The sequence below is a fragment of the Pteronotus mesoamericanus genome, unplaced genomic scaffold (assembly GCF_021234165.1).
Source record: "Pteronotus mesoamericanus isolate MK-2021 breed Mesoamerican mustached bat unplaced genomic scaffold, CSHL_Meso_final scaffold_85, whole genome shotgun sequence".
In the NCBI taxonomy this organism is placed as follows: Eukaryota; Metazoa; Chordata; class Mammalia; order Chiroptera; family Mormoopidae; genus Pteronotus; species Pteronotus mesoamericanus.
The window spans coordinates 69,888,056-69,899,036 of NW_026555329.1; the positions used below are offsets into that span (position 1 = coordinate 69,888,056).

The following is a 10,981-nucleotide window of genomic DNA, read 5'->3' on the forward strand; positions in this document are numbered from 1 at the left end:
TCCCGTGAAGCGACCGTGATCTAGAATGTTAACACGGCACGTAAGATAGAAAGAAACAATTTTTTTTCCAAAAATGATTCACTGTACAAGTGTATTCTCGGTAATATTTTTAAAAGGCATCACAATCATCGGTAGTTCTACCTTTATTTTTAGGGAGGTAGGTATTATTATGCCCGTTCCATTGCTAAAGACACACAGGGCACTGAGTCAGGCAAATGGCCCTGGGCCACGTGGCGCATACGTGGTGTCTGCAGACCCCATCACCACCACTGTTATTCCCTACCGTTCAGTGGGATTTTACGTTCAGGACACTTAGTGTTGTGCAGCCACCCCCATGAGCTAATTTTAGGACACCGCCGAAAGAAACTCCTTACCCATTAGGAGTCACTTCCTGTCACCGCCTTCACAGCTCCCATCTATTTTCTCTATTTCCATAGGGTTTTTTTTTTTTAAAGATTTTATTAATTTCTTTTTAGAGAGAGGGGAAGGGAGAGAAAAAGAGAGGGAGAGAAAAAGAGAGGGAGAGAAGTATCAAACGGTTGCCTCTCACATGTCCCCAGCTGGGGACCTGGACCGCAACCGAGGCATATGCCCTGACCGGGAATCGAGCCTGTGACCTTTACATTAGCAGACTGGCACTCAATCCAGAGCCACACCAGCCAGGGCTCAATTTCCACAGGATTTTTAAATATGCTTAATGCACTCTATTAATTTTTCAAATATCAACTTACAGAGTTTTTTAGGAACACACTGTTGTAAAGATAACAATGGAATTAATCATTTTAATTTAAATAATTTGTCTTAAAACGTCAGAGGAAAAACTTGGACCCTTTTCCCCTAAGTCACTTGTTTTGTTGAAATTCATTCCTCAGGAATTATAATCACTAACAGCAAACAGTTTCTCTGACTGTGCATTCTCTGGCAAGAATCCAAATTTTTATTTTTTAAAAAAAAGCAACTTTGAAGAGAAAGAATTGGGCAGATAGTGCATGCCTTTTGTTATCTCTTATTCTAGATTTAGGAAACTTTTCTCTTTCGTTCAGCATCAAGCACTTGATTGAAATAAGAGTGGGAAAACGAAAATGTTTAGGGTTGCTTTCTTCATGTAAGACACACAACACCTTGCCTACTTAGTTGCATATCCCCTGCCATTACTTCGCATCTGCTCTTTACACTGCATTGTGCTTTGTGTTTTATTTTAGACCCCAGTTATAGGTATGAACATCAGAAAGAAACACCTACATTTGTTTTCCAATTTGAGGAAAGTGATTATGAACGGTCGCTTCTCCCTGCAAGTCACTGTAGCATTTCCATTTATATTTATAGTGTGTTCTACTTGCCACTTATTAGGGCGCCCAAAGGTTCCAAGGAAGCCATATAAAAAGCACTGTTCCTGCTCTATAAAAAAGTTATAAGCTGTGATGGCCCAAGATAAAGTCACAAATTCTGAGAAGGGCAAAACTAGAAAGAGCATTAAGGACCATCCAGGCCAACCAGCTCTTACTGTATTGATCTGTAACACGAGAAGCTGTGGATTGCCCGAGCAAATCAGGGAAAAGCTCCTATTCAGTCTGGTGTACCATTCACTAAATCAATAATGTGCTTCTCCCATCTTATGAAAACCCATTGCTATATGAAAATCCCAGACTTACAAAAAAAGATAAATAAGGGATGATTTATTTACAAATTATTTCAAAGTTCTAAATAGACACTCCCGTAATGCATGAAAACATTTCTGTATGAGTTAAGTTAGGTTTAGCCACAACTTCCCAGGAACAAATTCATAAAGCAAGGTAGACCCGTATTGAAATACAAGTTGTTAGAAGAGGAAGCCCACTATGAGTGTGTTTCAGGCTTTGCACATGAATCTCAATCCCTCAAAACCACGTGAGGCTGGTAGAACCATTACCCCCTTTCGCTGTTGAGAAAACAGACAACTCTGGGAGATCAAGTAATTTAGCCAATGGCGCATAACTAGTAAAGAGTGCCTTCAGCTGCTAGCATAACTGAGACTGACATCACTAGCCTTTGACAAGGTTTAATCTAATGGCATAGTCAACACAAATATGACCCCTGTATTTGGCTGGCCCGATTTCATCACACTTTTTCTATTTTAAAATCAATTTCCAAATCTTTCTTTTGAAATGTACCAGCTCACAGCAGGATCTATTTTGTTCCATATCTCTCACCACCTACTTAAGAACGACAAATGACAGATCTCAAGCAACCTTTTCTGCATAACACAATTTCAAGCTCAGTAACTGCAAAAATTAACCCCATACAAAGCTTACCCCTAAATAAGCTGATTGCTTCAGAATGACTTAACCAGCAGTATCAGGAAAATAAAATACATTTCTAGTAGGCACCACATGAGGAACTGGGTGACCAAAAAAACCTTTAGGCTGCTCAAGTTCAAAATGAAGAGGGAGGCTGAAAACGGTATTGGACTAGGAGTTCAGGTATCCTAGATTCCCGGTCTACCTCCGCCACTTACAAGTACTAAAAGACCATCTAATGTCTTGAGACCTGCTTCACCGTCAAACAGAAATTCTACTTCTTGTACACAGACTGTTCTGACAGTGAATGGAGATACAGCGCAGGTTCAGAAACACCGTGGTAGAGAGCACCACAGATAGCACCTTCCAGAGGAAAAAGGAGGCCCAGGGAGGCTAAATGATCTGAAAAGGTCACATAACACAGCCAGGGGACGACAAAGCCAAGAACGAAGTTCATAATTTTGAGATTTTTTAGTCCCGAGCCCTTTCCAGGACACCTGTGGCCTTTTCTGTAACACTTTCTACCCACTGAACTTTGCACATTATTACTCAACATTATTTGCACACCATCGCAATATAACTAACCTTGTCTCCCTTTGGTAATGTTCCTAGCCATTGTTTTCTTCTTCTTTTTTTTTGAACATTGATTTATAACATTATGTAAGTTTCAGGTGTGCAACACCAGAATTTGACATCTGTTTCTAAAACCCTGTTGTTCGCCACCAAAAGTCCAGCGTCCATTCATCACCCCCTGAATGCGTTCTGCCCTCCCTCCGCCCCCCGATTTCTAAACTGAATCTATTGGGGTGGCATTGTAGTGTACAACTCAGTAAAATATCATCTGCGTACTACATCCTGCGCTCACCACCCAAAGCCAAGTGCTTTTCGGTCCCCAGGGCTATGTGTCATGTACGTGCACTATTTTTTTTTTTAATCTTTTCACCTATTTTTGCCCAGCCCTCCAAGCACCCACCCCTCCAACAGCTGTCAGTCTGTTCTATGTATCTATGATTCTGTTTCTATTTTAATTATTTTGTTCATTAGAGTCCACATATAAGTGAGATCATATGGTATTTGTCTTCCTCTGACTGGCTTATTTCACTCAGCGTAATAATCTCCAGGTCCATCCATGCTGTCACAAAAGTCAGGATTTTCTCCTTATTTACAACCGAGTGACATTCCACTGTGTAAATGTTCCAGAGCTTTTTTTTTTTTTTAATCCATGCCCTCACTCCCAATCTTAATTTATAAAGTTACATCTCCAAATAGATGCTTCCCGGTTTAAAGACCAACCAATATGAGTCTTAAAGCTGGAAATGCTCTCTTGAGTCAATGACGCAGACCTTACACATAAAAACAAGAATCGAGTCTATTCCATCACTGAGGGGCAATGTTTGGAACAAGTACTCATTGATGCCCACCGATCTGCGGGCCACTTGACTACACAGGAAACTTTCATTGCAGCGTGTACAAAATCAGGCTGCCTTAAAAATCGAAAAGCTTTGCTCAAGGCAAACGTGGCATTATTACCAGGAAGGAAAAAAAGAGCTGAAGGAACCTCGGGGTCTGCCACGAGCTCCCTGACGACCTGAGGCCAGTCACGTGGGAAATCCTCCGGATTCAATCTCCCAGAGCGTGAAAAAGGGGTGACGACAGCAACACCCTAAGTGTTCCCTCGGAAGATGCTGTGAAACTATTGGGCGGGAAAACCGACGGTGCGCGGGCGGAAGGAGTGACCGACTCAGCGGGGTCCCAGACAGGAAAGAGCCCCACGGCCTCTGGCTCGCGCTGTCCCACCCCCGCCTCCGCCCCGGCGCGGTGAGGGGGGACGCGAGGGGGAAGGAGGCACGGGGACGCCTCTCCTCCGGCTTTCTCAGTGCACCTCGGGGAACCGGGTGCAGCCCGCGGGGGTCACTCACCTGACCAAGAGCTCTAGGAAGATCACGTTACTGCAGCAGCCTGCGAAAACCAGGCCCACAGCGCAGAGCGGGCGCATGCCGGTGCAGGGGAAGGGGGTCGAGCGCGCAGAGGAAGCGCCCGCCTATACCGCTACCCCAGGAAGCCGAGCTGCTGCCTCGGCCACGGCACAGAACATCGCCACCTTCCCAGAACGGAACTCTTCCCCGGGGCCGCCGCAGTCTCCCCTTCCCCGGCGGCCACCACCAACGCTGCGGGCCGAGGAGCTGTAGTTCGCGGTCAGCCCCGGCCCCATTCATCCGGGGGGGCGTCCTAGTCTCTGCCAGACTACATATCCCAGGATGCCGCGCGCTTACGTCAGGCTGGGACGTGTCCCGCTTCTGCTGGGCCGCTCCACCACAGAAGGGAGAAGGGCGAGGTGACCGTCATGCCTCGCGCGATAGGTAGCCGCGAGGCTTGCTGGGAAGTGAAGTTCCAACCTGGTCGAGGTTGTTTCTTGCTAGGTTACTAAGGGTTCAGAGGGGGATTCGTGCATTACTGTCTCAACAAACACCGCTGGTGGCACTAGTGCTGCAGATCTGTGATTTATCGCTGGGGCGGTCTACCATCTGAACAATTCTGAACCAAGTGAAAGTATAAATTCCTCTGACCGTATTTTTCTATCTTTTGGAAAGAACATTGGACACAGAAAGTTCTGGGATTGAATCTTGGCTCAGCTACTAATCAGTTCTGCTATCTCAAGCAACTTCTTTGAGTCTTAGTCTCATCATTGGTAAAAATGGGAGCAGTAATGCCAACGTTTCCGCTTGTTGTGAGGGTTACAGGCTATGGTCACCTGGGGATCTTGTTAAAATGTGGCTTCTGGTTCACTACAGCTGCAGTTTGCCCTGGGATTCTTCATTTCTGACAAGCTCCCGGGTGCTGCCGAGGCAACCGGTCTGTGGGCCACACTTTGAATAGAAGACACATAAAACAGTTGACTCTGGAGACTTCTCTACCCCACCCCTCCCATTGGCTCAGGAACCTCCTGCCACCCAACATTTCATTAGACTCCTCTTTCCTCTTAGCCTGCAATCATGCTCAAACAAATATATTTTTCTCCTTCACTTTACCACCAAATATTTTTAGAGAGTAACCTATCCTCATAGTCTTTGTTTTTTCACTCTGATCAAAGCCAGATTTTTTTAAAGTAGTTTCTTTCAGAATTCTACTGACCTCCCAATTGTCAAAATCATATACAGCAGGTCCTTGAATAATGTTATTCCATTCAACGTCATTTAGTTATAATGATGAATGCCATTAGAACTGAACTCTTGCGTTTATCAATTAGCCTATGGCAAAATTGCTTTCATTGTTGCACTTCAAGTCACAGTTTCCAAGAACCTATCGATGATGTTCAGTGAGAACTTACTGTACCACAGACTTACTTGATCTTGCAAATGGCTTTTGACAATAAAAGCTCAGTCCTTCTGATATTCTCTTGTCCCGCTCTTTATAAGACACAACACTCCTCTTTCTGTTTCTCCGACTTAACCTTTTTTAGTTCTTTGCAGGCTTTTCCTCCTCTGCCCACTGAATTCCCCTTCCAAAGTTCCATGATTTCTTCCCAACTCTTATTGCCCTGAACACATTCTACTGGTGACCTCACCTCCATAACTTCAGCCATCACCATGGAACTGTGATCCTGCACGTATGTATATACACAGCCCCAAACTCCCTCATGTCTTAAATCAACATTTCCATCCGCTTATTGGACATCTTCAACAATGTGATGTTGAAGGGAACTTGCTGCTCACATAAGCTTTCTGCGTGTAGCTTTTCGATGCACCCTTGGCAGCTCCCTCCTCTATATCTCCAGCACTCCCATCCATCCCCAAACCATTCCAGTAATCACGTTGCATTGTAGTTACCTGTTTTCATGTCAGTCTTCCTCCCCTTCTACGCTATGCCTCTTTGCACACAGGAACCAAGAATAACTAATTCATCTCTAGGTCCTTAGCATGAAATACACTGACTGGCATGTCATATGTACTTTTTGTTGTTGTTGTTGAGGAAGTAAATGAGCTTGACTTCTTATTTGAATAAGATAATTCACACCTCATAAATTCAATAAATATGTAATAGTTTTTATCCCAATGAACTTCAAAAATGCAAACATCAGAAATGCACTGGCAATGAATTTCCATAAACAATGACACAGAACCAGTACCCCGGCCAGGAAACAGAACATTAGCAGCATCTGAGAAGCTCCCTGTTCTCCCTTCTAATCATTAATCCCCTCGAGGAATAACTACCTTTCTTACTTTCTAGCACCAGAGATTAGTTTTGTCTGTTTTTGGACTTTACATAAACGGAATCATACGGAATATTTTCTTTGTTTTCTGCTCCTTTCACTCAACATTTTGTTTGTTGGTTCATCTATGTGGTTGCATGTATTTGTAGTTCATTTATTGTCATTGCTGTATAGCATTCCCTTGTATGAATATACCACAATTTATTTGTCTCTTCTGTTGATGGAGCGTTTGGCTATTATGAATGGTGCTACTTGAAATTTCTTATACATAGCTTTTGGTGACCATAAATACACAATTCTATTGGATATCAGTATATTAATCAAGGTCCAGTCAGAAAACAGAAATCACCAGTATAAAGAGCTATTAGTGAGGATCAGAAGATTAGTTGCTATGAGGGGGTAAGCAACTCCCAAGATTACAGGAAGAACAGATATAAGGTGCAGCTACTGCCCAGGACTGAGACAGGCTTCGCAAGGAAGAAACACATTTGGAAGAGGAGATTCAGGCCTTACTGAAGGTTTCGCTGTAGCCCCCTGGCTAGCAGAGAAGTTCAGGGAGGCGCTGAGAAAACTCTATGAGCCACCTCTGGGGTCCAGCTGGGACACCAGCCAATTTGTCAGGAAGCTGCTGCTGGGGGCAGTGTGCTCTCTAGGAAGCTGGCTGGAGCTCTGGCAGAACCTTCTGGTGACATCCTGCAAGGGTACTGCTGAACTCACTCAGGTGAGTGCCAAAGCACACCTTACATGCTGCAGGAACAGGAAAAGGAAAACACGCCAGAATCAGGAAGAGAGGTCCCCTCGTCCCGACCGGCTCCTGCCGCATCCCCCTGACAGCGCGGCACTGCGCCACCCAGCAGTGGACCGGCGTCCACAGGACCCAGCCCCAGCATCACAGGCAGGGCTATGACGTGTGGATTTGGAGCTGAAGGGCTGCGAATGAACAGCTGGTGCGCCCTAGATCCTTTCAGGGGTTATTTCAGTAGTCTAAGTGTTTCATCATAAAACCGCAGTTTCAAAGTGTAGGCATGGCTTCATCGCCCAAACTTTTTTCTTCTTTTTCCTTGCCCTCAAGGAAAGGAAACACAGAGCTCAAACTTCTAGCATCTTCGAGTGAATAACATCCTCTTACACAGCAGCTGGGCTCGCCGTGTTTAAACCTCCGCACAATTCTCTTCCCTTGTGAGAAAAGACCTGTTGCTCTGAGAGTGTTCATTGGCTTTGTCCCCGTGTTGCAGCGGTCAAGTTTTTGTTTTTTTTTCTTCTATTTCCAGACACTCAGAAAGATTTTGAATCATTTATAGGATCCACTTAATCAAATTCTTGACCAAAACATTAAGTGCAATGACCCCGGTGGGTTACTGCTTGACAAGGGTCCTCTAGTGGACAGTCCTCCAGGGATCTGTCACTTGTGTTTTTTTAATTTGTTGTTTTCCGTATCTATCATATGAGGATGATTTTTCCCTCTCTATATCACATAAATCTTGAGGTGTTTGGCACTGTGCACAAGAAAGGAACGCTATAAATATCCTTAAGGTATTTGTAAGGCCCAAATATTTTTGTTGCCTGTTTCATAAGTCAGATTCAAACAATGCCCCAGTGTATTAACAGATTTATATAATCTACTTTCTTCAAGGATGTTACTAAAAGACAGATTTTCTCTTTCAGAGCTCTGTAGTTAAAGCACATAGAATTCTGGCGACGGAGGGAATCTTCTCTACCAGAACGTTAGTAGCACAAGGTCAAGGACTTTAGCCATAGTGCCCTCCCAATCCAGATGGTACCTGGCTCTAATAAATGCTCAGTAAGTAATGGTTGGACGGTAGGAAGGAAAGACAGACAGACGGGGTTGAGTAGGGGAGGAGGAAGAAGGACATTTAGCAAAACCAGCTGTCTTTGTAGGGTCTCTCATACGGGGAGCAGGAAAGGAGGTGAAAACTGTCCCTGCTACATAGAATAACCACCCAAAGGAACAGCCGTTGGAGCCCAGGCTGTGGGTCAGCTCCTGGACGGCAGGAACCGCCTCTGCTTGATCCCCCTGCCTCGCGCCTCCCCCTTCACGGCTGCTGGACTGACGTTTGTTAGATTACGTCACTGAATTGAGGTGGCAAATCTAACTCTCAGGAAAGACACTGTTGTACCATGTACCTTTACAAAAAGAACAAGGTCAGAAAACTGAGTTTTCTACACAAAGGGTGACATGTCTCGAAGTTATTTACTTCACTCCCCACTCCCTGCCCTAACCGAAAATATTTTAAGGGGGAAAAAGCATGAGATCATTTAATTTTAATTTCCCTACACTGTCACCATTTTGCCTTCTCAGGTATGCAGTGTATGTGAAGATGCCACTAACCCACACACTGAAACATGCTTTGATCTGTTCCACGGGGTGACGGCTTCTGTTCACAAATGCTTCCACGCACAGCTCATCTACTCCTCCATCCATGATGAGGTAGAAAGGGGTTTTTATATTTAGGAAAATATCTGAGAGTCAAAAAGGTTAAATGTGTTTCCCAAGGCTCCCACATTTGAATGCATATGGAGCCAGGCAGGTAAGGTAAACATGTGAAACTGATCGCAAAACATAGGAGTTTTCTTGGGGAATTGGAAAGTGTAAGCTCTGTGTGGATACATTCAAATTCACATTTAAAAAATTTTGTTTTTAACTATGGTGACTTACACATAACAAAATTTACCATCACAACCATTTTTAGTGTGCAGTTCCGTGGTATTAGATGCATTTACATAACAGCAACCATCACTGCTATCCATCCCTAGAACTCTTTCCACCTTGCCAAACTAAAATTCTATCCCACTAAATACTCACTCGCCCCTCTTTCCTACGCCCAGCCCCTGTAAACCACCATTCTAACTTCAGTGTCTATGAATTTGATGACTTAGATACCTCGTGTAAATAGAATCATGCAGTATTGAGTATATTTGTACCTGGCTTATTTCACTTAGCATAATGCCCTCAAGGTTCATCAATGTTGTAGCCTGTGTCAGAATTTACTTCCTTCTTAACGATGAATAATATTCCACATATACCCCATTTTGTTTATCCATTCACCCATCAATGAACACTCAAGTTGCTTCCACCCTTTGTTGAAAATAATACTGCTATAAGCGCACGTGCACAAGTATCTCTTGGAGACCCTGCTTGCAGATCTTTTGAGCATATGCCCAGAGTGGATGGCTGGATCATATGGTGATTCTGTGTTTAATTTTTTGAGGAATCATCATGCTATTTTCCACAGCAGCCATACCATTTTATATTTGTACTAACAGTTCACTAGGGTTCCCTTTTCTCCATATCCTCACCAATACTTGTTATTTTCTGTGTGTTTTTTTTTAAGAGTTACCATCCTTGTGGGTGTGAAGTGGTATCTCATTGTGATTTTGATTTGCATTTCTCTAATGACCAGTGATGTTGAGCACCTTGGAATGTGCTTATTGGCCATTTGTAAACTGTCCTTGGAGAAACGTATATTCAAGTTCTTCGCACTGGCAATTTTGAAGCATGGAGCACACCAATCTTTGAGCCAGATTCTTTCCTTAGGCCTCTGGCTTATGACCCCCAACCATACCCTAAGCAACAGAGCCAGAGGAAGGAATAGGCTGCCCTAGAATAGCCCTCACTTGACACTTGCTCAGTTTGGTCCACCATCTTGGCCTAACGTGTTCCCTTTGGGATCAGTGACACTATTTACATTTTCTTAATTAAAAAAAGTTTGTAGATTTATTTTTGCATCTGTAATACGTGCAAAAAGTAGAATATTCAAAAAGCAGAAAGGATACCAGTACAAAATAACTCTTTTTCCTCCTGAACCCCAGTTACCCAAGGACCCTTACTTTGAGATCACCATTGTCACCAATGTTTTGTGCATCCTTCTGTTCACTATGAAATATGTAACTTTTTCACACTCAGATACTATTTTTTGCCCCCTTAGCACTATCTTGAGAATGTTTCAGAGTAGCACTGGCTTGTTCTTTTTAATCGCTGCATAGTATTCTATGTATAACTGGGTCACCTCTTATTTAATTGGTCCCTGCTGGATCTTCAGATTGTTTCCAATATTTTTCTCTAATAAACAGTGCTGCACTGAATATCAATGGCATGCATTTTGGAGTAAATCAAACAGGTGAACAATTGGCTATAACTTAGCTATGAAACATAGTCAAATTGACAGACTTACTCAAGTTTTAGATTCAAAACAATAGCATTAATAGCACCTAGCTTTTATAGGGCTCCCGTCGCTAAGGATACTTCTTTCTATAACCGGATAGTTAAAAAACAAAACAAAACAAAAAACAAACCAGAATAGGTGCTTTATTTAATGCTTACACAGGACAAAATATTATATATTATACCTCAAGCCTAACAATTCCTCTGAGATCTAGTATCACCAGGAAATAAACAGTAGTGCCATAAGGGTAAGGTTTCTCCTAAGGCCAAATTTCCAGTTAGCATATCAATTTTAGAACTGAAAATTGTACT

At 43.2% G+C, this 10,981-nt stretch overlaps 1 protein-coding gene across 1 annotated transcript in view; it reads right to left on the reverse strand.

Moving 5' to 3' along the window:
• The window catches only part of SLC35B4 (solute carrier family 35 member B4), a 30,063-nt gene extending 25,545 nt beyond the window's left edge, over positions 1–4,518 (reverse strand). Inside the window, exon 1 of the mRNA XM_054563991.1 lies at positions 4,196–4,518. Within this exon, the coding sequence (XP_054419966.1) occupies positions 4,196–4,272 (77 nt within the window). The 5' untranslated portion in view covers positions 4,273–4,518. The remainder of the gene's footprint in view (positions 1–4,195) is intronic.
• Positions 4,519–10,981: the final 6,463 nt, after the last annotated feature.